The 26554-nt window shown below is 46.4% G+C and overlaps 1 protein-coding gene across 5 annotated transcripts in view; it reads left to right on the top strand.

Annotated features, from left to right (window-relative positions):
• Positions 1–26554, top strand: part of LIMCH1 (LIM and calponin homology domains 1) — a 283557-nt gene that overhangs the window by 174503 nt on the left and 82500 nt on the right. For 4 of the 5 annotated variants that reach the window (XM_075567302.1, XM_075567284.1, XM_075567275.1 and 1 more), the window contains exon 4: positions 14900–15010. In XM_075567302.1, coding sequence (XP_075423417.1) covers positions 14900–15010 — 111 coding nt within the window. Of the gene's footprint in view, positions 1–6590; positions 6619–14899; positions 15011–26554 lie in introns of those variants that run through there. The other variant, XM_075567292.1, reaches the window with a different exon arrangement.

Genomic DNA, 26554 nt, shown 5'->3' with positions numbered 1-26554 from the left:
CCTTTCCCCCCCCCCTCCGCTCCCCTTTTCCTCCCCCCCTCCGCTCCCCTTTTCCTCCCCCCCTCCGCTCCCCTTTTCCTCCCCCCCCTCCGCTCCCCTTTTCCTCCCCCCCTCCGCTCCCCTTTACCCCCTCCCCCTCCTCCTCCCCTCCCCCTCCTCCTCTCCTTTCCCTCCCCCCTCCTCTCCTTTCCCTCCCCCCTCCTCTCCTTTCCCTCCCCCCTCCTCCCCTTCCCTTTCCCTCCCCCCTCCTCCCTTCCCCCCCTCCTCCCCTTCCCCCCCTCCTCCCCTTCCCCCCCTCCTCCCTTCCCCCCCTCCTCCCCTTCCCCCCCTCCTCCCCTTCCCCCCCTCCTCCCCTTCCCCCCCTCCTCCCCTTCCCCCCCCTCCTCCCCTTCCCCCCCTCCTCCCCTTCCCCCCCTCCTCCCCTTCCCCCCCCTCCTCCCCTTCCCCCCCTCCTCCCTTCCCCCCCCTCCTCCCCTTCCCCCCCTCCTCCCCTTTCCCCCCTCCTCCCCTTTCCCCCCTCCTCCCCTTCCCCCCCTCCTCCCCTCCCCCCCCCTCCTCCCCTTCCCCCCCTCCTCCCTTCCCCCCCCTCCTCCCCCTTCCCCCCCCTCCTACCCTTCCCCCCTTCCCCCCCTCCTACCCTTCCCCCCCTCCTACCCTTCCCCCCTTCCCCCCTCCTACCCTTCCCCCCCTCCTACCCTTCCCCCCTCCTACCCTTCCCCCCTTCCCCCCCTCCTCCTCTCCTTTCCCTCCCCCCTCCCCTTTCCCTCCCCCCTCCTCCCCTTTCACTCCCCCCTCCTCCCCTTTCACGCCCCCCTCCTCCCTCCTCCCCTTTCCCTCCCCCCTCCCTCCCCTTTCCCTCCCCCCTCCCCCCTCCTCCCCTTTCCCTCCCCCCTCCCCCCTCCTCCCCTTTCCCTCCCCCTCCTCCCCTTTCCCTCCCCCTCCTCCCCTTTCCCTCCCCCTCCTCCTCCCCTTTCCCTCCCCCTCCTCCTCCTCCCTATCCCTCCCCCCTCCTCCCCTTTCCCTCCCCCTCCTCCCCTTTTCCCCTCCCCCTCCTCCCCTTTCCCTCCCCCTCCTCCCCTCCTCCCCTTTCCCTCCCCCTCCTCCCCTTTCCCTCCCCCTCCTCCCCTTTCCCTCCCCCCTTTCCCTCCCCCCTCCTCCCCTTTCCCTCCCCCCTCCTCCCCTTTCCCTCCCCCCTCCTCCCCTTTCCCTCCCCCCTCCTCCCCTTTCCCTCCCCCCCTCCTCCTCTTTCCCTCCCCCTCCTCCCCTTTCCCTCCCCCTCCCACCCCCTTCCCCTCTCACCCCCTTCCCCTCTCACCCCCTTCACCCCCTCTCACCCCCTTCCCCTCTCACCCCCTTCCCCTCTCCCACCCCCTTCCTCTCTCCCACCCCCTCCCACCCCCTTCCCCTCTCCCACCCCTTCCCCCCTCCCACCCTTCCACCCCTTCCCCCCCTCCTCCACCCCTTCCCACCACCCTTCGCCTTCCTGCCCGCCTTCCTGCCTCCCCACCTCTGCTTTCGCGCCCACCCGCCTCTGCCTTTCACCCGCCCTTACTCCGCCCGCCTCTGGCCTTTCACCCACCGCCTCACAGCCGCTGCATGCACTCAACAGACACCCGCCACACTACGCACCGACATCACTGACCCACCGCCTCACACCCTAGCAGGACCCCCACTCACAGACAGCACTCACAACACACGTGCCACCACCCTAGCAGGACACACGCCTCACATTTTTACATCTGTTATGTCACCAAAATATACATAGTACTGTGGTGTGTTTACAATAAACCATTTTAAACAACATCGTATTACATTTTCTTCCATCTTTCTTTTCAACATTATTATCCAACCTTTACAACAAATAGTCATCTATTGTTCCACGATTTATAAATAATACTACCTATTACGCATTTACATCCCGGGCAACGCCGGGTCTCTCAGCTAGTAATTAATATTTGACCTACTACTGTGAACCTCCCTACTTCCACTGGGGTAATAGTGATCTGTATATTTATCTAAAAGAGCAATTACACTTTGAGCAGCTTCCCCCCCTCCCCCACCCCCCCAAATAATATATGCAATCTAAACAAAACAGAACAGAATTAAACTACCTACTGTATGTTCTTGATCCAGTAATGAATCCTACATGGTCACTGTGTCACCACTACATGTGACATCACTGAGATACTCTCCACTGTGCAGTTTAATCATCACAAATCTGAGAGCATTACTCTGCTTTGTAATGAGTTTCTGGGTCTTCTGGCAGTGAAGGGGTTAATTTTTCCTCGTCATGGGAGCTCTATGGGATGAGAAAAAGGAGACCCGTTTTTGCTCACTTAGCCAATCGCCACGTCAATAGTTGTAAAATACTCATCCCTTGTCTGGATTGGCTTGATAGCAATAATGTGTTTTTAAAATTCATAAAGTACTACCAGTAGAGACTCCCAGCTTCAGTGGGATTGCTGCTTTTTATAGATCCTTTATACCAGGCCTGCACAACTCGTAAAGTGCAAAGGGCCAAACTGCTCCAAGGAAAAAAAAATTGGGCCGCACGGGTAAAATCATCATCATCATCATCATCCTCTCCTCCAGCACCTATCATCATCATCCTCATATCTCCCCCAGAACCCAACACTATCAACCTTTGCGATACTCCCCATCTATCTCTCATACCCCCATCTCTCCCCCTCACCCACACACAATACCCCCTCTACATCAAACACACAATACCCCCTGCACACCACACACATCCCACCCCCTGCAGCTCACATCCCACCCCCCTGCAGCTCACATCCCACCCCCTGCAGCTCACAGCCCTCTCCCCTGCAGCTCACATCCTCTCCCCCCTGCAGCTCACATCCCTCTTCCCCCTTGCACCTCACATCCCTCTCCCCCCTTGCACCTCACATCCCTCTCCCCCCCTTGCACCTCACATCCCTCTCCCCCCCTTGCACCTCACATCCCTCTCCCCCCCTTGCACCTCACATCACTCTCCCCCCTTGCACCTCACATCACTCTCCCCCCCTTGCACCTCACATCACTCTCCCCCCCTTGCACCTCACATCACTCTCCCCCCTTGGGTGGGTGACAGGGACTGGGTGGGTGACAGTGACTGGGTGGGACACAGTGACTGGGTGGGACACAGTGACTGGGTGGGACACAGTGACTGGGTGGGACACAGTGACTGGGTGGGACACAGTGACTGGGTGGGACACAGTGACTGGGTGGGTGACAGTGACTGGGTGGGTGACAGTGACTGGGTGGGTGACAGTGACTGGGTGGGTGACAGTGACTGGGTGGGTGACAGTGACTGGGTGGGTGACAGTGACTGGGTGGGTGACAGTGACTGGGTGGGTGACAGTGACTGGGTGGGTGACAGTGACTGGGTGGGTGGGTGACAGTGACTGGGTGGGTGGGAGACAGTGACTGGGTGGGTGGGTGACAGTGACTGGGTGGGTGGGAGACAGTGACTGGGTGGGTGGGAGACAGTGACTGGGTGGGTGGGAGACAGTGACTGGGTGGGTGGGACACAGTGACTGGGTGGGTGACAGGGTGACAGTGACTGGGTGGGTGACAGGGTGACAGTGACTGGGTGGGTGGGACACAGTGACTGGGTGGGTGGGAGACAGTGACTGGGTGGGTGACAGGGTGACAGTGACTGGGTGGGTGACAGGGTGACAGTGACTGGGTGGGTGGTAGACAGTGACTTGACAGTGACTGGGTGGGAGACAGTGACTGGGTGGGTGACAGGGTGACCGTGACTGGGTGGGTGGGAGACAGTGACTGGGTGGGTGACAGTGACTGGGTGGGTGGGAGACAGTGACTGGGTGGGTGGGAGACAGTGACTGGGTGGGTGACAGGGTGACAATTGACTGGGTGGGTGACAGGGTGGGTGGGAGACAGTGACTAGGTGGGTGGGTGACAGTGACTGGGTGGGTGACAGTGACTGGGTGGGTGGGTGACAGTGACTGGGTGGGAGACAGTGACTAACAGTGACTTACCTTGACCGGGTGGGTGCAGGTTGCCGCCGGACGCTTGCTCCTCCTGCCCCCGATATCCCTGCGGCAGCTGCCCGGGACGGGAGGTGGGCTTGGGGGCGCGGGCTGGGGGGAGGGGGGGAGGTGAGCTCGTGGGGGACGCGAGAAGCTGGCCGCGGAGGGAAGCGGTGAGAAGCAGGCCGCTGGAGGAGCTGAATTATTTAATTATTACTTCCCCCTCAGAGGAGCTGCGTGTTGCTTCCCCTTCCGCCCCACGTTGGGAGCAGGGGGGGGGGGAGCAGGGGGGGGAGCGGGCCCGCAGAGGAGCTGATAGTTGCTTCCCCTTCCACCCCACATTGGGAGCAGGGAAGGGGGGGGGAGCGGGCCTAGCGCATGCGCGCCGGGACCGCAGGGAATCGGCGCCATTTTAAAAAAAAATTGGCGCCCGGACGGATTCATTGCGGGCCGCACAGAGAGGCCAGGCCCGCGGGCCGCACAGAGAGGCCAGGCCCGCGGGCCGCACAGAGAGGCCAGGCCCGCGGGCCGTATGTTGTGCAGCCCTGCTTTATACCTATGGTAAGAAACAACCGTAGCCAGTATCGATGATAGAACATGAACCAGATCTCTTAAAGGAGCCGAATCAGAAAGTATGAGTAGAAGGGCCACAAGCCCTTATTGTAATGTCATTTTAGATACATTTTAAACTGGGAAATGTATATTTTGAAAAAATTGCAAGCATGCTGTATAAAACATCTGTACGTTAACCTAAAATTCCAAGCTGGTTTTAGTGTGGCTAACGTGCACTTTGCTACCGCTAATTTCATACTAGTTGCTTGGGCAGCTTAGAGTCCAAATCGGGCCGCTAGTGGCAGAACCCTGACTTACAGCACCAGGATACTGTATGGTGTCGCACTTTCTAACGTCTCACAATTGTTTGAAAATGAGCTGACTGCCCCCTTTGCATGTCATTGTAACACAACCCCTGTAATCCGTGGGATAGACATTTCAGTTTTCATGCTTCAAACCCACACATGTAACATTTTGTGTGCCTAACGCTGGGGGTGGGAGCGTTCTCAGCCGACGAGGGACGCGGGCATGAACTCCCCATGAAATTTGCAAAAAATAAACCATAATGTTGGGGCACAGTCATAAGGGCACCAGTGGGTCACCAACACATTCCAGCATCCAAGATTATGGGACACTCGGTGATCATTTATAATGAAACAATACTGTATTAAAGAGTCATATTGCATATCACGGCTTCACGACCATCACAGTTCGCAAATGATTTTTATAAGTGTATATATGGAACAATATTCCATTCTCAAGAGAAATGAAAACAAGAAAGTCCCGTTTAACTTGCAAAAAGTTAAAGCAGCAATCCCTTGGTTTTATTTGGGGGGCGGGGGGGTGGGAGGTGGAGACGGTGGGGTAATCCTACCTGAACTTGGTGGTCCTCAGGGCTGTTTCATGATGCCCCCCTGTTCCTTAGATATTAGTTTGTTTTTTTTGGGTGCCGATATTGACAAAAAGCGCTGTATATGGCAGCGGAGTCACCAATAGACAGGTGTAATGTCGCCTCCCCACCGATGTTAAAGCTTTCTATCAGAGTAAGCCCTGATGCCGTGGCCATTTTTAATTGTCCAGTTTGCCTGGGGAATGGCAGGCTCGCCTCCCCTGGAGCTGGGCTCCCTTGACATCGATATGAGTTCCAGGGGCCCCGCAAGGTCAGGTAGATTGAAATGAAAATCTAATCAGAAAATAACGTGCAGGGAGAACTGCTACTAATGAATTAAAGATGAAACGGGCAGTGCAGTAGTTGCACAAGTGTTTTATTACCACACTGTATAAAATGTTCAATAATTAGTTCTCAAGCATCTACTTGAGAACCACCTGCCAAACCAGATATACCCACCCCACATGCCCTGGTCGTGTGTGTGAAATGGCTGATTGACTTTAAATGCTGGTCTGGCTCCAGACCCTGAGGAGAGGTTTGAAAACTACTGCCTCCTACACTACAGCAAGAAAAACATTGTTCCGGGGACAAGAGAGCCATTAGTTTGTGACCTCAAACGGGCTAATGTCCCCCCCCCCCCCTGTTTTGTGCGCAGTCTGTTCTGTTGAAATAGTTATTGCATTATTCATACTTCTCTTATTCAAATTGTCATAATAAACCATGCCTTCTACAACTCCTGCTATTACATGCACATGTGTTACTACACCACTTTTGCTACTACAGTACTACTGTATATTTGTGTGTGTTCCCCCTTCTTAGTCAGACATTGGGGTAGTGCAATAGTACAGGTTATCCCTCTCTTGTGACCTTGTATTAATGAGCATGTCCACACAACTGACCATTCTTGGCACCGCGCGGATGGTTTTCGGGGCCCGTGAGCATCCTGATATTCTCTTCACCAGCTTTCTGATTCAGTAATTGTAATGTACGCTGGTGAAGTGATTGTCATGTTGGGGAAAATAAAGGCTTCTGTTTTGTGCAGCAGTTTTTATTTATTTATTCCATCGTCGTGTGTTGATCTGGAATCTCTTGGCAATGGCCGATCATGAGTAAAATTGCACTCTGCTTAATGTCCTATTCTTGTGTACACACAGGGTTTCAGATTGCAGCAGGAAGTTAAGAAATGTAAGTATGATCGCTCGCCTACTTTCTATCACTTATATTCTATTACACTGTCTTGTCATCTTGTTAACTGAAATTACAGCGCAGTCCTGACCAGGGATTTTCTTCAAGTGATTTTTGTTTTTTATTTTTAACAGAATTGGAACTGGGCGATAACAGTGCCGAAGCTTTTTGTTCAGTACTGGGGGGCTTCCCAGTTTCCTAAATAACTATGGGTCTAGATACTGGGTTTAAAGCTCCCTCCTGGGGGGGACGTTATGGCCACCACGTCTTGCACGGTTAGTGAAAACGAGGTTAAACGGTATTGAGATTTCTTTGCTAGCAGTTAAAGACCAGGTGTCGTTCTCTCTGGGAATCCCTGGCTAACACCACGTGACAACCCTAAGCTGCTGACAGAGAGCGGGTGCATTCCCTAACTAACCAGTAGCCTAACAATGGTGGTGCAAGGGACAGAGTTTGGAACGATCGGCCTCCCCCTCATTCACACTATATCTATCTACTACTGGGCAGAGAGGGGTTGTGGAACTACCTGTGACGCGAACTGCTTTTCTCCATGGAGCTGAAAGCGGGTGATTACAGTAACGGCCTGCGATGTGAGCTGCTTTCTCTACCTCAGAGCCCAGAAAGGGAAAGCACCCAATCGGCTTTCACCAAGTTTTCCTCTAAGTGTGGACTGTAACAGAAAGTTTCTATTTTAAACTGACCAGAGTACCAGCGGGTAATTTGTATCTTTTTCACGTTGTCTCTCAATGACACATTGTATTGTGTGACACACGTTTGTGTCTTTTTCACTATATATATATATTTTATTATAAAATGTTGAACCATTCCATATTATGTGAACGTCTTGCGCTGATGGTCTTCTCTATACGGTTTGCAAAGCCAGTAGGACGGCACAACGTCACCGGTTTCAGCTTCCTTATGGTTAACGACGACGGCCATGTTGTTGGGCAAGCATTCCTGTCAGAGAAACTACCCTTCTAGTGGGTGATGATCTAGTAAACTGACCCCTTCTGACAAAGGCAAGAAAACTGTATCAATGTAACTTTCTAGAAGCGAAACTAGTGTTGGACCGGGTCCTACATTTTTTTAAAACCGGGTAACAGGTACCCGGAGGATTTGGTGCCTTGTACCCGGTCGGCTACCCGGCTACCTGTTTTTTCACTTACCTGGGGGTGGAGGAAGCCCGTGGCGACATCTGAACAGGTAAGCAGAGGTGCGGGGGCGGTGAGGCAGCATCAGAGGCATCAGCCGGCTGTCCAATAGGAAAGCTTCTCCTGCTCCGGTCACTTGGGCCCAGCTCACAGTGCAGTATGGAGCCCTGCAGCTCCCGTGCGGGCTCCACACTGACTTCTGATGCTGCCCCACCGCCCCCGCACCTCTGCTTACCTGTTCAGATGTCCGCGCGGGCTTCCAGCAGGTAAGTAAGAGATACTTTTCAACTACCCTGACATTACCCTGATACCCGGCGCCAGGTCCACTTTCCAGCTGCCGGGTCCGGCTAATTTCCGGGTAGCTGAAAGCCACCGGGTAGTACCCGGTATATCACTAAGCGAAACCATTAATATTGGCAGTAAGCCGTACTCGAATGCCATGACTTGACTTGCAGGGTTCATTGGTGCAAAGCATTTACAGAATAAAAGCTAAAATAATTCCACTCCTGTTCATGCTCTGACTGAGCTGTCATTCTCCATGTAACTTACTGCACTAGATTTGACTTTTCTCTGTCAAACCAATACATGCCTTTTTCAACAGAAGTATTTTACAAAGGGATTGAGCACTAATCCAATTGGATGCAATTTGTGTTGATTTATGCCAGGAGACGCAGTAATGACTTTATAATTGTCTGGGGTGCAGAGAAGAGGGGGGAAAAAAGTTTCTAAGTTGAGTCTGCGTGCTGGACTCCACCAGGCCGTTTAATGATTGTGGCTGCAATGTTAACCGTAAACTATTTATTTTCCTGGAAGGCATCCACATAAACCACTAGAGATTGCCAAAGTATTTGCATGATAAAACCCGCAATCTGGTAATGATAAATACAGGTGAAAAGGGTAACATCTCATCCATCAAAACATGTCAGAGTTTATTTCAAGAGAAATTAAGAGTAATTTAAAAGGCATTGATAGTTCAGGCAGAGGGCATATTAAGGAATTTTGATGGATTATAGTACTTTTTATCTTTCGTCAAATAGATCTGTCATCTGATTTAGTCTCCCAATCAGACCATCACTTTCTTACACTTTTTCAGCCTCTTGTTTGTGACCATTTTGGTTGGATGTAGGGTGGGTAGCAACCTTGCATTCTTTGCCCATCTGATAGCTGGGATTACAATAAAGATACTGCTGGCTAAACAGAAGTCACATAGCATTCTGGGAGTCACAAAAAATGAAAAGAACAATATTTTTGTTTACTTTAGTGGATGGTTGGAGATGGTATACTCTTCATTAAAGATAATCACTGCCATGGTTCTTTCCGCTGGCTGTAGTTGCCTGATGCATAAATCATCCTACACTTAGGCTGCGGTCGGCGGCATGCGCGGCCTCGTCACTCACCTGCCCATGTCCTCCCGAGCCAGCCCCAGTCCCTCCTCACTGCAAGGCTCACTACGCGCTATGACGCATCAGCCGCCAGGGGATGCAAGAGGATTGTGGTCCCGAGCGGTGACGCGTCACGTGGTGCGCTGGTGAGCCTATCAGCACCGGGGTCTGAGCTCCCCCACCTCCAAAAGAGGGGGGCGGAGGTCAAGCAAGACAGCCGTGCGGGCGCGTGCAGCGGGTCCTCAGCCTGAGGTTAATCAAATAAAAAAGATAGTACAATTAGAAATGTGATGTTAGCCTGTGCTTTGTAGCAAATCGATTGGTGCCACGTGTGCTTCTAGATGTATATATAAATAAATAACCTTCAGCCCTTGTCGATCCACTGTTGAAATGAAGGCCTCCCCAGTGGTTCTTCTCTCCATGTTCCAACACATTGTTTCATGTCATCCCCCCATCCTACTTATTAAAAGCAAAGAACACAAGATCAAAGTACTACCAAAACCCTAACATATCATCATTATTAACCCTTTTTTATTGGCTTTAGAGGCCCCGCGCTCTTCCCCACAACATTTAAATAAAATGCCGGGAGGGGGAGGGTGCATGCAAGGCCGTTGTATGCCTCTTACCTGCTCTCCGATGACTTCTGCCGAAACTTTGCCATGACAACGCTCGCCACAAACAGGACAGAACCGCGAGGCTGAGGTGGGGATTCAGAATACACCAACCTGCAGCTGCATGACTGCGTCCGGTGTGCAGATCCGTAGTCGTGTGCCCGGGCCATGGTAGGAGAAGTAAGGTAGTGTTGATACTCACCGTGGTCTAGGATTGGAGATGTAGAATAGTTGATGTGCGTGGTTGAGGTGCAGAGAAGGTGGGAGTCCAGGTACAAGCTGAGGTCGTGAATAAGAGAAGGCAGGGGTCCAGGTACAAGCCGAGGTCAAGGATACTAGGCGACAAAACAAGGTTAGCAGGTTAGGACTACTATGCTCATCTGATTTTGGAGCAGGGAGGGGTGAGCATATAAAGGACTGTAAGCCAATCAGGGGAAAGGCACACTTCACTGGCTGTGATGATTCTTATCTTTTTTTGCCCCCTATTTTTCTTTACAAGTTACCAGAAGATATTCCTCCTTCGTTTTAAAGGACACTACAGTAATTTCTCAGGCTGTCGACCATCGCTGCCACAAGACTCAACAATTTAGCATTGGCCTCATACTGGTGTTAAATGCAAATAAGGGTCTTATCTGGGAGGAATGTACGCGGGAAAGACTTGGCCAATGTCAGAAGTGTTCCGGCTAACCAGAAGTGTAGCATTAAACGACGTCAGTAGCCCACACAGATTTCCTATTAAGTACCACTGGTTGGGCAACATGATGCCTCCTGTATGAGCCTGGAGTTATCCGTGATGTAATCAGTAACAGGCTTGAGTGCCACAGCGTGGGTACTGTACCTTTTTTGTTTTTAGCTTGTGGCGTGACAGGTTGTTGGACGTCAGCAGGGGATGGGAGGTTTTACGAGCTGTGTAGGAGCAGGCAAAGCAGGGAATATGACTCAGATTGTTCTGATGAAATGTAACCTGATTGGTTCCATTATCTCCTACCACTAGTCCACACTCCTGGGAGTAACCCAATTCTGAATAATCCTCTGATTTCAAAATAACATTAGACTTTGTGAGCCTACTGATCAAAACCCTGCAGGCCTCCTATAAGTGTTGCGGCCGACTCCCGGGCTCTTTCCACCAGTACCGCCACCATCTCCAATACCTCTTTGCTAAGAGGGATGGAAGCAAACCTAGTGGGTAATAAGTAATGTTGTCCCCTCCACTTTGTCCACATGTCTGTTGTGAGGTGCGCCCTCCATAACCTCTTGGTGTTGGTGTGAAACTGCCTTAGTTGGAAAAATAATCCCTACTTGGTATTTTCCAATGAGACTCCGCAGATTTTAGTAGCACCCTAAAGGCCTCGTCCTCTGCAAAACTAAAGGCTAAGCATATACACTGATATCATTTGACCACTTTACTACTCAACATAAGAGCCCTACCTTCTGCACAATAGCATGTTTGCAACTGTTGAAATCTTCGCAAACAATGGGTTGGTGTATTGTACCACAGATTGTACCACAGTTTGTCCAATCATGAAAGAGTGCTCCTTTCCACAGTGTCTATGCTACCCACTGCTAGTAGCAGCTTGTTGTGCTGGATCAGCCCCACGGCGGTTTCCCCATCATAGTCACTATTACTTCCAAGTACGTCGTCATTTTGATGACCTTCACTGCCACAAACCTCTACTGTAAGTCACCTGATCAACTTGTACCAGGAATTGAGCTATCTCAACTGTGCTATTGCTTGTGCCCTTCTCACTTGTTTGCCATATAGCCGTATTATGGTGGGTCATGTTCCTTATAAATGCAGAAGTATCCAGAGGAGTCCCTGCTTTCCCAGCCTGACAATAACACGGCACAAACAGGGGACTGAACCCTCATCCTTAAAAACGGATGAGTTACCATGACTAAATATCGCTGCTGTCCTGAGTGGTATTCTAGAGGCTGTCTTTCTCCCCTTGCTTGAGCTACACTCCACTGCTAACATACAGTATTAATCCTTATCATCATCATACTTCTCCACCTCATCAGTATACTGTGCCAATAAAGATGTTCTAGCTTACATCAGTCCCCCGGCATTTCTTTCTCCGGCTGTACTTTGCCTTGCCTCCCACCGGAGGAGTTTCTACATCATCAGTTATACAGTATGTGGTATAAGATATTATTCCCTCTCCCACAGGGCCACACATTATTGATGAGGATGAGAAATGACATGGTATTGGCTGCTGTTGCCCTTTCTGAAGTGGACCATGGGGGTGTTGGTGGACTTGTCTTTTTTTTTTCTTCCCCCAACGTTAACATACAGAATATATAGTCATGTACAGTACATGTTTTTGGCTTTGTGGTGTACTGCTAATAGTGGGAGCCCTAATGCTGCTAATTCTGGTGGCCAATTCTACCTGCTGCTCAGTGATCCCCTTGGTCATTGCTGCTACCACCAACACCACTGATTGTTTCTGTCTTTTTTAGCACCACGGATTACATGATTATCTTCTACACTACTTGTATCATGAACTCTCTTCCCTTCGCTGCTTCTGCAGTTTGTTCACCATACTCCTCATCCTCTTCATCTTTATAGTCATGACCTACCTCCTCCGTCTCTGACGCAATTCCTCTCTCCGCTATCCTCCTCCAATCACTTCCTCAGAGCGCGTGCAGCGCAGGCAGCGGGGCCGCAGCCTAAAGCCACATTGAGTGTTGTCAGTAATCTCTTCTACCCTCGTGATATGATCAGTTGTTTGCCTTCACTTGATTAGTTGTTTGATCGTTTTGATAAAACCACTTATTATTAATCTTTCTGCTGCCGCCTCGGTCATGGTGAACACCACGCCACCTTGCCTACACCCCTCCTTGGCCAATAAAACTATAAAATCATGCATAAATACGTCTGATTGTCCACACTCCTTCCCAAAATGCACACACGCAGAATGGGTGTGCCCTATATATAGTCTCTTCCTTAAGCACATTTCATTTTAAAGTGAAATTAAGCGATAGTGCAATGCGCAGGGAATTCCACTCTGTGAACTGGCAGTTAACTTTGTAAAGATGGCAATCTTTGTTGGGGGAAAAAAGGGTGAAATTCTCAATTTTCACAAAAGCTATATGAAAAGTTTGCACATCTCTAACTGTAGATACACAAATACTAAGGTGCGAAGATAAAAAAAAAAAAAAGTCACATGCAGAAAATACTAAAATAACTTTCTCTATCAATTTAAAATATGGCAGCAGCCAGAGACAAATCTCTGAGACCCAAAACGAAAAGGAACTATCCAAAGAAAGTCTGTGCTATTAGCATGTTGCCCCACAAGGATAGAGTAAGAGGACATCTAATAAAAAAAATTTTTTTAAAAAAAGGAGAGGGGGAAGGAAAAAAGTAATATAGTATGTCCTAAATATGAGATAATAGTTAGGAAATGCACTCACATGGAATGCCTGGTAATAGTCACATAGAGTATACCTAGAATGGTAGAAGATGGTGTTTTCCCAATCTGGTACAGTGCCTTGATAAAAAGGCACAGAAGGTATGGCTTCCGATTGTGTGGATGATGTTGGGAAATATCAGACACATAATTGGAAGCCGTGCATTCAGATTACCATAAATACAGCTGAGGGAGGAGAATAAGAAGGGATTTTGGGGAGAGTTGGGGGAAGAAAGATAGTACAGTATTTTTCACAGGACACAAATAAGTGAAAATTTTACTTTCAAGGTGATTTACATGTTTAATGAAGCCATTTACTTTAGTAAGTGGATGAATAGCTATTTGGGTCATATTGGGCACTTGACTCTAAAAGTATAAGATGGCCCAGTAGGCCATCATAGGAATGTGGGTTACTTCAGAGCTCATGAGCAGTCACAATCCACAGTATATACACACCAAGTGAAAGTGGCATCTCAATAGAGGAATCTTGACAATGCTAAAGCACACAGCATCCACACATTAGGCTCCACTGAGTCTATTCAATAAACTTTGATACTGACAATCGGCACTATCTTACAGAAACTCCCATTGACTTTATGCAGTAGGTTTAATAGTTTCGACAATGAAGATCCTACTGAAGATCAAGCAAATACCATTCATTCTCAAGCATGCTTTAAATGCGGGGTGGACCAACAAATGTAAAAGGCTTTTGTTTCGAGTTATAATCCCAATGTGTAGCATTAGTGTTCAAATACAGATATATGTAGCAAGGTGTATTGTACCTGCTGATAACGTAGACTGTTACATTCTAATGCAGAATATCACTGCTTCCATGGGGTCCAGTGGCAGAATATCACAACATACTGTATCACACAATAACATGCCAATGGCAGAATATCGCAACATACTGTATCACACAATAAGATGCCAGTGGCAGAATATCACAACATATGACACAATAACATGCCAATGGCAGAATATCGCAACATACTGTATCACACAATATCATGCGAATGGCAGAATATCACAACATATCACACAATAACATGCCAATGGCAGAATATCACAACATATCACACAATAACATGCCAATGGCAGAATATCACAACATATCACACAATAACATGCCAATGGCAGAATATCACAACATACTGTATCACACAATAACATGCCAATGGCAGAATATCACAACATATCACACAATAACATGCCAATGGCAGAATATCACAACATACTGTATCACACAATAACATGCCAATGGCAGAATATCACAACATATCCCACAATAACATGCCAGTGGCAGCAATAACCCTTGTTACATCTGTTCAAAAAAGGTTTTATGTTTTTTTACGCAGTTACAGTACATGTGTTAGAAAGTAATGATGACTGTAATACACTACCTGCAATCTTTTCCTTATTAACTCTCAATCGCTTGCACAGTAATGTTATGTTTTATGATTCCTCAGTCACAACATTGACATTACATGGGGGATTAATTAAAATGCCAAAAGATGTTGTTAAATCCCATGACATTTTTCTTTTTAATAGCTACCTGATGTTTCTCCGATCACACCAATGCTCTGAATTTTTCCTTTCGCTATTGAATGGCGCTGCTACATAAATCAAACCCAGTCATGGTTTTATGTGCTTCGTTTGTATCCAGAAAGTGCATTGGAGATTTCTTATGACTTTGAAACTATTTTTTATTCTAAACACATTTCTTGCTGCAGGTACTAGTCACCGTTTACTGGCTTGGAAAAGCTGCAAACAGCTGCACTTCGTACAGCGGGAAAACTCTGGACTTGAAAGCGTTTGAGGGATTGCTGGCACACATGAGAAAGGTATATATTTTTTATGTACATTTTTAAGTATAGAGCTGTTGGACTTCTGAAGTCATTGTGATGCGGAAAATGCTGATTAGTTGAACTATTGCTAAATCGCATCAGTGAACCTCTTCATTACTGGTGGAGCATGAAGCGGATGGAAATAATGTGCCCAGCATTTAAGTGGTTATTGGGTAAACGTGTGTTTTTTTTTTTTTTTATATACCTATCTGTCAAAGAGGCCATGTCGTATAAATCAACCAGCACTTATAGCAGCCGAGTGACTGGTGCATAGCGCCGTACGTTTTGGCATTTGGCCGATTTTAAATATTGTTTGAGAAAAGCATAAAGGACATAAAGTCTCCCTAAAGGGCGGCAGAGGTTTGCTGCCGTTTGCTGATGTTAGAGATGCTCTGTTCCTATTCCCATAATCATGTATTATCTCTGTCCATGAAATGTCTGTAAACTGAATACATAACCGTTGTTTATTTAATGTATCCCCCTGTACCTTATGTTTTCACTTACCGTTCCTTATAGATTGTAAGCTCCATGGGGCAGGGCCCTGCGTACCTACTGTAACAATCTGAGCATAAGTAATTGCACCCTTCTATAGTTCTAATAAGTGCAAACATAATATAAAGTGTTAAATAACATACGCCCAATCAAGTGAATAATCTGAATTATAAACCAAGTGGAAAGTGAATAATTAAATCAACAATAATCAATAGTGAATAATCGTACCCACACCATTAAAGTGTAATACAAGTGAAAAGGGTAGAAAAGCAGCTCAGAAAAGCGTTCTCTTGTGGCCGTCACAAGGGGTCCTGGCAGCCGGGGATAGGTCGTGTGGGTACTTCCGCCCTTACTATCGTCAGAGTCGGAAGTGACGTATGCGGAAGACGCGGACACACACGCCGGCTAAGAGAACGCTGAGGCCGGGATTTCGTACAGTATACTTGTTTGCTAATTGTCTATGAATAGAATCTTTTGAAATATACTACACCATACGAGTCTTTCTCTTCTTTATGACTACGCCCTGGGGAGAGTCTCTGCCTGCTCGGGGGAGCCGACGCTGAAGGTTACTGCCCTTACAAGCTCTATTCAGAGAGAGGTAGTGTCTCTGATACGCTTCATTGAATTGGATAGAGTGTGAGTTGAATTTACCTACAATTCCCTCACTCAATGTGAATTTAGAAATTGGTTGCATTTTTACATGGCTCCGTTGTGAACACTCAGCGCTCCCCTAATTTTGGAATCGACTGTAACAATGTAAGGTTACGTTTGTTATTTTATTGTTTTCGTCCTCCAACCTCATTGTTCTACGCTATGGAATATGTTGATGTGTTATAAATAAATGTTGATAAAGGACAGAGGAGGGGTTATGTTGGGCTGCTTATGATTTCCCCACTTCATAACAAAATAAGATTACTAGGTTTAAATGCGTATAAATAAAAAATATATATATAACAGGAATTCCTACAAATGGTCAAAAAATATCACTCCCGTCAGTTGGAGAATGAGTTCATTTGTGGCATACAATAGCAAATTATAATTAATTGGGTTAAAGCAGGATGTAGATGGTATGATCACTCATTCTACTCTCTTACATTATTCCACACTGGAATATCAAATAGGGGCCCTAGAGAGAGATCCGCACAAAGCTAGCTGTGTAACAACTACTCAAATAAGTCCCTGTTAGCCAATGATTAGCATGAATATAGAGGGGATTCTTTTCTTTGACTGAAAAGGCTGTCCAGAATGTGTGTGAGAATAACTGATGGTTTATACAAACAATTTACTGATAAACAGTGCTGTTCTGAAGATGTCAATATGTACATTCTCATACAAAGAAGGGGGTTTCATAGAGACTTACCTGAACGGATAGAACAGTAATTTTGAACCAGGTTCCCGCGGCCGCCAGAGGGGGAGACCTGTGACAACTGTCCCAGGCCCGGCAGCAGGTAGCAGTGACCTGGCGGCTCCTCATCTCAGCAGGTAGCAGCCGCCCGATCACTGCTATCCTTCCTCTCCCAACTCCTATCGGTGTCAGAATGCATCCAACTTCCGGACAGCACTGCAGGCCTTGCCCCAAGGTAAGAGGTGGGTGTGAGGGGGGGTTATTGTGTATAAGGGGGGAAGAAAGGAAGAGTGTGAGAGGAGGGGGGGGGGGGAAGAGTGCGAGTGACTGGTTGAGAAGAGTGTGAGGGATGGATGGGGGAGAGAGCCTGGTTGGGGAGAGTGTTGGAGTTCCCCAGAATTTCACAATTAATTATATAGGGTTCCTTAACCAATAAAAAGGGTGAAAACCAATGGGATAGGAGATGGATAAGATGGATGAACGATGTACAGAAGAAATTATATGAAGTCATGATTACGATCGGCTCAGTAAGTGTGTTTCGAACTTTCATGTTTCACTCACTTGGGTGTCCTTACACTCGAGTATCTTACGATTTTATGACCTCATGGACTTCAATTGTAAATTAAACATGATACATACCCTCCAACATTTCACAGCAGAAAATAGGTGCACGTGTGTCTATTGTAATCCCATGCACCTCGTATATATCTCTACACCAGTCATACATACTAGTATTGTACCGGGTCCCAAAAATGACTGGGTAACCGGTACCGGGTACCCAGAAAAAAAAATTACCCGACTAGGTAACCGGGGTACACAGCCGGGTAGTTTTGACTTACCTGCAGCTGCCGATGGAGCGCGAGGAGGACCACGGCGATATCCTGGTGGCAATGGGAGCAGCGGAAGACATTCAGGCTGTTGCAGCAGAGGACGTCATTCTTCAGCCGATGGGAGCAGCAGAAGACATCCTTTACAGCCGGTGTCGGTAGAAGCAGAGGAACATATGACTGGTGCAGGAGCGTTATTATTGGACAGCCGGGGAGGAGCGAGATTTCCGACTTCCAGTGCAGCTCCTTCCCGGCTGTCAAATAGTAACTCTCCTGGTCCGGTCACATGTTCCTCTGCTCCCACCGGCACAGGCTATGAAGGATGTCTTCCGGTGCTCCCACCGCCACCAGGATGTCGCCATGGTCCTCCTCCACCCTCCGTCGTGGTCCTCCTCAACCTTCACCGCTGGCTGCAGGTAAGTCTTCTGCTGCTCTGCTCCTGCCGTTGTTCAAGTGGAGGACCGAGGGAGCAGAGCAGAACGGAAATTACCCGGCACCGGGTCCCAGCTCCCAGGGCCGGTTCCGGGTTATTTCCGGGTACTTCAAATATGTCCGGGTACCCGGTACATCATTAATACATACCCCTATTACACTCCTATAGATCCCCACGTATAGCCTACATTAGCCTAACAATATCAATACATGTACTGCAATAACGATACATATCACAATAAATATTTGGGTAAAAAAAGTCAGAAAATGTTCTAGTAACTCTAGATAAAATGTGTTCTCAAAAGAAATACATGTTCTTTAGATTTTACTAGAACAGAGAGAGACATTCATTTCCAAACTTTCCATGTCTCCACTTCACATTTTCTCACTGTTCCTATCACCCTAACATCACCCTCATCCCATCACTAGATCGTGACACAGATATTCCCTCCATTTAAAAAACACATTTAATTTATAAAATGTTAAAAATGTATTTCATTTTTTTTCCTGACAATTCTTCGTGTGTTATCGAAGGACAACGCATGTTAAGTAAGAATTGTAGATACATCTGTTTTAAATAATTTTTAACATTTTATAAATGAAATGTTTTTAAATGGTGGCAGTATCAACGGGTGATGGAATGAGGGGGATGTTAAGGTGATGAAAGCCGTGTAGGTGAGAAAAGAGAAAAGTGCACACATGTAAGGGGGTTGAGTCCCAGAGGCAGGGTGGGGGATGAGGATTTGAGGGTCCCGGATGGAGGGTTTGAGAGTCTGAGGGAGGGTGGGGATGGATAGATTAAAGGTTCTGGGTGGGAGGGGTTAAGGGCCCCAAGGGAAGGGTGAGGATGAAGTGGTTAACAAAAGGAAAGTTTGGAGAGGAGTTCCTACCCTTCAGTGCTGTAGGCTGCTGTTCTCCCATGCTTTCTCTCTCCCTGTGCTGCCTGAAGCTCCTCCCTCCCCCCATTCCTCTGAGTCCACATTCAGAAGCAGGAAGGGAGGGGGGACTGGGGAGAGAGAGGCAGAGAGAGACTTCAGTGTGGCAGCGTCAAAGCTGCACCTCTGATCACAGGAGCTGACACTAATACCTCAATAATAGGTAACCTCTCATATCGGCACACTGTGAGATTATATTATCGCAATATACCGGTATATCGCCCAACCCTATCCTACACCCCTCCTATATACCCCACACACACAACCTTCATATATACCCCACACACACAACCTCCTTCATATATACCCCCCCACACACCACTCGTATACACCCCCCAACACACCACTCATATATACCCCCCACACAATGGAAGTAAACTGGGGCGCTCCCTTTACACAGCACTTTAAACTGAACAGAAGAATAGGGTCAAAATAAACATATAAATATACCACACATCAAATGCTCAGAGTCTTCTTCTCAACCCCTGGAAAAGGATCTTCCCACGATCCTCAAGGAAACATATGTAGAAAGAGAGACAGAGAGGCGCAGACAAGGGTCAGAATCGGTGTCAGACCAGTGATTGAAAAACCCAGTGTTAAACCAGTGATTAAAAACACAGGAGTGATAGGAATATATACAATGTGTACTCACACGGGCCTGTGTGGTACTGGATAGTACTATAGGTATCTTTGTCTTCTATCTTCTTGTTAGTCAGTCACACTACCTCTCCCTCTGTACGTCAGGGATGGGCCACTCAGGGCGCATATAGTGGGAGACAGCGCCACACAGATCAATAACAATACGTTTATTCAGCAAAAAGAGTGGCACACCTGACAGGATTTATCGATTCGAAACGCGTAGTGTGTGCAGAGACCTGGAACAGAAGCTGTGTGTCTGCTCGAGGACACCGTAGCCGGCGCCTCCACTGAGGGTGATCAGTCCTGTAGACCGGACGCGGCGAACAGGAGCACACTGCACCGGAGGGCGGGAGGTTGACGTCGGCGTCCTTGAGCACTCTCACTCTCACTCTTTTTGCTGAATAAACGTATTTTTACGTATTTGTATTGTCTCCCACTATATGCGCCCTGAGTGACACTGATTCTGACCCTTGTCTGCGCCCCTCTGTCTCTCTTTCTACATATACCCCCTCACACACCCTTCGTATACCCCCACCGCACGAATTTACCCCACTAGGGGGAGAGCCCCGCATGCATAAGGGCCTCTGAAGATGAAGGAATTGCTGCTGTTTCCTGCTGCTGTATGCCATCTGTGACCATGGGCCAAGCAGAATCTTTGACAATGCTGATAGGCTGGATGTATAGTGAGGCCGCATGGCCAGTCTTCAGTCATAGAAGATTCTGATTGGCCAATGGTTGAAGCAGCTGCAAAAACAACCATGTACACTGCTTAGGGGCCAGTACAGAGCCTGCTAAAATGGTTCTGTGCCCGCCAAATCGGTTAGTGTGTGTTTATACCATGTACATGCATACCCCGCATTAACGTACGCAATGGGACCGGAGCATGTATGTAAAGCGAAAATGTACTTAAAGTGAAGCCCTACCCTTTTCCCACTTATCGATGCATGTACTGTACTGCAATCGTCATATACGTGCATAACTGATGTAAATAACACATGTGTAACAGGCTCTATAGTCTCCTCGCTTGCGCACAGCTTCGGTACAGGTAGGGAGCTGGTATTGCTGTTCAGGAAGTGCTGACAGGCGCATGCGTGAACTGCCGTTTGTCTATTGAGCGAGATGTACTTACTCGCGAGTGTACTTAAAGTGAGTGTCCTTAAACCGGGGTATGCCTGTATCATTTTAATACATTAATGAATAAAAATCTATTTTCCACTTCTTATGTCTCTGCTGATACAACTTATTCTTCTGCTGTCTTTCATAATATGGATGAATAAGTTTTTACCCTAAAACATATTTGTTAAAAAAAAAATCTATTACTGCACATTCATGATGGATATAAAATTATTTGTTTGAGTGACCCAAAGAATGATTTTTACAAAAATTTGTGGCTGATTGTAGGATTTTTACAATTATTTTATTTCTATATTTATAGTTATATTCTGCGTCACTTGGCTGTGCTATTGTAATTTATGTGCAGATACTGGTTTGGAGAAGGGATTTATTATACACTACATGAGGGTGAGGATGGTTTCTACTGACCTTTCTTCTGCTGCAGTTTCTCTGCTTTAGTATGTGCTGCTGGCACTGGGAAGAATATAGAAATACAGGACTGTCAAAGGCAGACATTGTTCTCTCTGCTTAGAACATGTGAGTCAGCTACAAGTGCTATCAAATCCCCTACAGCCAGTAGCTGGCAAAGAGTAAAGAATTGGGATGAATTCTTCAGCGGCATCGGACTTATAATTTTGCCTATTTCTAATTTCTTCATTTTGCTCTTCTATAACAGAAATGTCTCTTCCAGGTAAAATGTAGTTACAGCAGCAACTGTTTAAATAAATAAGTGTGTGTGTGTATATATAATATATATGTATGTGCAAATAGAAATGTAGCAGGCATTACGACTCCAGTTTTCGCATGGTAACGCTGACCTTAAATGGGAAGACCATTCAGAAGCTTCAGACAACTCCAGTAGTATGGAGAGATGTACTGTATGCTCAGTATTACAGAAACCATAATAAATGGGTTTGAAACCAAACAAAAGTCTGTGACCTCACAAGGATGAAGAAATTAAAATAGTGGTCTCCACCCCCTCCCCCCTCTCTCTCTCCCCCCCTCCCCATCTCCCCCTCCCACCTTTCCATCCTCGTCTGTTTGTCGTCCCCCCCCCTTTTTTTTTCTCTATATGTTAAAATGTTTATTGGAACTCTGTCCTAATTTCGGTCATGTGCACATGACAACTCTGTATCCTCACTTATATTTTTCCAATTTAAAAAAAAAAAAAGTGGGGGGGAAAAATAAATAAATAACAGTGGGCTGGACATATATCGCTGTACAGGGACGGTACTTGACTTTATTCCAAGGGATATCAACAGACCAAGGAGACGACCAAAGGATGGGAGGAGGAAATCAGAAAATTTGTTGGCGCAACGTGAAGAGGAGGTATTTGAAACCGCAGTACCTGGAACATCATTGGGGAGGACTTCTTCCAGCAGTGGATCAACACGTACTGAAGATGATAGATGAGATATAAGTGTGTGTGTTTATATATATAGAGAGAGAGAGAGGAAAAACAAGACAGCACAAATCCACAATTTGTGTGTGTAAAAGGCTATAAATAAAATCTATCTGAATAAAGTGCTGCTCAAAATCCAATGGCCCCACACACTATCCTCCCAGTAGATACATTGTCCCAAAATAGACCTAACTGCACAAGATAGGGAAGAGAAAAAACAACATAGTGTAGATATTCTTAAGTGAATCAGAAAACTATTCTCGAACTTGTATCCTCACATCACCTCCACTTGAATGTTGTGCCAAACAATCTGACATGGTGCAGAAACGAATAGGTGAGGTCCATCTTTGTTGTTAAAGAAGTGACTCCTAAAGTAGGGAGCAATACATAGTATAATACTGATAATACAAAATACATTTGGGCAGTATAAAAACCAACTCGTAGGATAGCTGAAAACATGAGCAGGTACTGGGAACCACCCAGCACGGTCTTTCTCTGCAACCACAGGCAGCTGGCTTAAGTTTTCAGACCTAAGATGTGGGTGAGGCTCTCCCTTCTGAGGCTGGTGTTTCCCCGTCTCTGTCTCGTCCAATGACGTCAGCGGGAAGAGTCCAGTGCAGTTCAGGGAGTTAATCCTATGCGTTTCGCTTGGTAGCTTGTTCAGGGTTGATATCACTGTCCTCTATCCCTACCCATAATATAGCTTACGTAATTAGGACTTATACATGAGTTAAGGTAGAAAAAAGGGCAAGCCTGGTATATATTAACAATTAACAAAACATATAATACTTTAATTTTAATGATGTAAGTGACACAAAAAAAGTAACTTACTAAACATTTATTAAAAACTGCATAGCATGGTATAGATATCAGAAAATAGTATATCAAGAATCATGTAAACAGTTAGATTTAAAATAATATAATAAAGGATACATTAATTTCAAGAAGAAACACATGTACAGTATCCTATCATCTTGATGTAAATGCCCCAAATAGTGCAATATAATGTTACTTTTATCTTATGAGAGAGTAATTTTTTGACTATTATAAATAAATCTTAACTATTCAAAAGGAATGGTATATTAAAGTGCAAGATGTTAGTATGAGACATTACAATCCAAAACAAAGAGGAGGAAGGGAAGGGCAATCTTAAACCGACAACTGTGGATATCATCATATTGATTTAAACCCAATTATATAAATGTTGCTTAATTATTATTTCAGGAAGGCTCCCAGATCTATTTCTGCATTGAACCCTTTAGGAGGTTAAAGTTTTTAGAGCGGGTATCCACCTGGGTCCTTGTGAGATGGGAGTAATTTTACCTCCTCCACTCTTTCAATGCCCATACATATTAACCCTGTTGGGTCTTCAATGTTTTGCTTACATATTTATATCTTATATAATATGTGCGTGTGTTTTTTGTTTTTTTTCCCCCTCTTTAAAATGAGCTGGAGTTTGAATTGCACTAGATCTATGGGACTACCAAATTCACTGTTAAATTGTCCAGATGTTTTCTGTATTGAATGTTAAGTATGTGAAATAGCTGAAACAAAGCGGTGATTTATAGCCCTGACCTCATCATAGGTATTTTTCAGTTACCTTTCTCCTCGTTTGTGCATGTCTCAGTAGCAGCACATGTAACTGTGTTTGCCATTGGACCATTCAGATATGTGATTATTCTGTTCCAAAATTAAACCCCGTTAAACGAACAATCATATTTTATATAGTTTTTTTTTTAATTTATTTTTGAACATATTTTATTAACGGAGACTGCACAAGCCCGAGGTTGGTCTTTTGTTAAAAAAAAAAAAAAAAAGTTATTTGCCAATTATTTAATGAAAGCTGACGACCACCAAACTATATCTCAACTATATGGGGTACTGCAAAACACAAAGACATTGACAAAAACCTGTCTATTGCAACCCAGGTGATATCTGATTACCAGTGGGGATGTTCATGTTCAATTGTATTGTATTGTATTGTATGTCTTTATTTATATAGCGCCATTAATGTACATAGCGCTTCACAGTAGTAATACATGTGGTAATCGAATAAATAACAGATAATATAAATAACAGATCATGGGAATAAGTGCTTTAGACAAACATAACATTAAGGAAGAGGAGTCCCTGCCCCGAGGAGCTTACAATGTAATTGGTAGGTAGGGAGAACGTACAGAGACAGTAGGAGGGAGTTCTGGTAAGTGCGTCTGCAGGGGGCCAAGCTTTATATCATGTGTTCAGAATGTTCACAGTGCTATTCGTATGCTTCTTTAAGCAAGTGTGTCTTAAGGTGGGTCTTAAAGGTGGATAGAGAGGGTGCTAGTCGGGTACTGAGGGGAAGGGCATTCCAGAGGTGTGGGGCAGTCAGTGAAAAAGGTTTAAGGCGGGAGAGGGCTTTAGATAAAAAGGGGGTAGAAAGAAGACATCCTTGAGCAGAACGCAAGAGTCGGGATGGTGCATAGCGAGAAATTAGGGCTGAGATGTAAGGAGGGGCAGAAGTGTGTAAAGCTTTAAAAGTGAGGAGAAGAATGGAGTGTGAGATGCGGGATTTGATTGGAAGCCAGGAGAGGGATTTCAGGAGGGGAGATGCTGAGACAGATCTAGGAAAGAGTAGAGTGATTCTGGCAGCAGCATTTAGGATAGATTGTAGGGGAGACAGGTGAGAGGCAGGAAGGCCGGACAGCAGGAGGTTACAGTAATCAAGACGGGAGAGAATGAGGGCCTGAGTCAGAGTTTTAGCAGTCGAGCAACAGAGGAAAGGGCGTATCTTTGTTATATTGCGGAGGAAAAAGCAACAAGTTTTAGAAATGTTTTGAATGTGAGGGGCGAATGTGAGAGAGGAGTCGAGTGTGACCCCTAGGCAGCGTGCTTGGGCTACTGGGTGGATGATCGTAGTTCCAACAGTAATGTGGAAGGAGGTAGTAGGGCCAGGTTTGGGAGGAAGTATGAGGAGCTCTGTTTTAGCCATGTTGAGTTTAAGGCGACGGAGGGCCATCCAGGATGATATAGCAGAGAGACATTCAGAAACTTTGGTTTGTATAGCAGGTGTAAGGTCAGGTGTTGAAAAGTATATTTGTGTGTCGTCAGCATAGAGGTGATATTTAAACCCAAAAGATGTTATTAGGTCACCTAGAGAGAGTGTGTACAGAGAAAAGAGAAGAGGTCCCAGGACAGAGCCCTGGGGTACCCCCACAGAGAGATCAATAGAGGAGGAGGAGGTGTTAGCAGAAGAGACACTGAAAGTACGATGGGAGAGGTAGGATGAGATCCAGGATAGAGCTTTGTTCTGAATACCAAGAGTATGGAGAATGTGAAGGAGAAGAGGGTGGTCCACGGTGTCAAATGCTGCAGAGAGGTCGAGTAATATGAGCAGAGTGTAATGACCTCTGTCTTTGGCAGTGAAGTAACATAGATACTTATGCATGTGCCATTACAGCTACCATGCCTAATACTACCAGAGTTTCTCTCTGGTATACTACTGTACTTTTATCCACATTATACATTGGCATTATATTATCTAGTACCAGAGTGTGTGGGATAATTGTCTTGGTAGGTTTACATTTGATAGAAAAAGATCCAAGGGAAGCGGTGCACAACAGAAAAATAGCCAAACGCAGCTCTATGAAAACCGGCTAATTTATTGTAAAAACGAGCATGTTCACATTTGCCAGACACTCTTACGCGTTTCATCCCGCTTGGGACTTTGCCAGACACACTCTGACGCGTTTCAAAGTCCCAATCGGGATGAAACGCGTCAGAGTGTCTGACACTGTGAACATGCTCGTTTTGTCAATAAATTATCCGGTTTTCATAGAGCTGCGTTTGGCTATTTTTCTGCTGAGCACCGCTTCCCTTCGATGTTTTTCTGTGACTGATTCAACTGGCAGCACGTGGATTTCACACACAGATTCAGGACGCGACTCTCCAGTGGATCCTTCTCTATTACAGCCAAGCACACTGGTCTCAGCGTGACAGCAGGTATTTCTGTGGGTGGAGTGGGCTCGGGGTATTTTGGAGTCAGCCGGGTTGTTCTCAGGTAGGATGGTCAGCGACTCTATCTTTTACTCGAGTTATCACCCCTCACCCTAGCCTGCATAATAGTCCGCTTTGCTTACCCCTCACCCTAGCCTGCATAATAGTCCGCTTTGCTTATAGACCGAGTTTATATGTGCCTGTTCAGTGTGACTCATTATTTTTAAGGATTGTATCTTGGACGCTCTAGTCTTTGAGCACTGGTTGTAGGATTACTGCCCGACGTTCTCTTGGTATTTACATTTGATAGAAGATTGAGATTACATAACTCTTCATCTACACCAGGGTGGACTCAGTGTACTTACACTGAGTTCACCGGAT

The sequence above is a fragment of the Ascaphus truei genome, chromosome 1 (assembly GCF_040206685.1).
Source record: "Ascaphus truei isolate aAscTru1 chromosome 1, aAscTru1.hap1, whole genome shotgun sequence".
NCBI lineage: Eukaryota > Metazoa > Chordata > Amphibia > Anura > Ascaphidae > Ascaphus > Ascaphus truei.
Note: the sequence above shows the minus strand (reverse complement) of the source record. Positions and strands in the feature narration are given on the sequence as shown.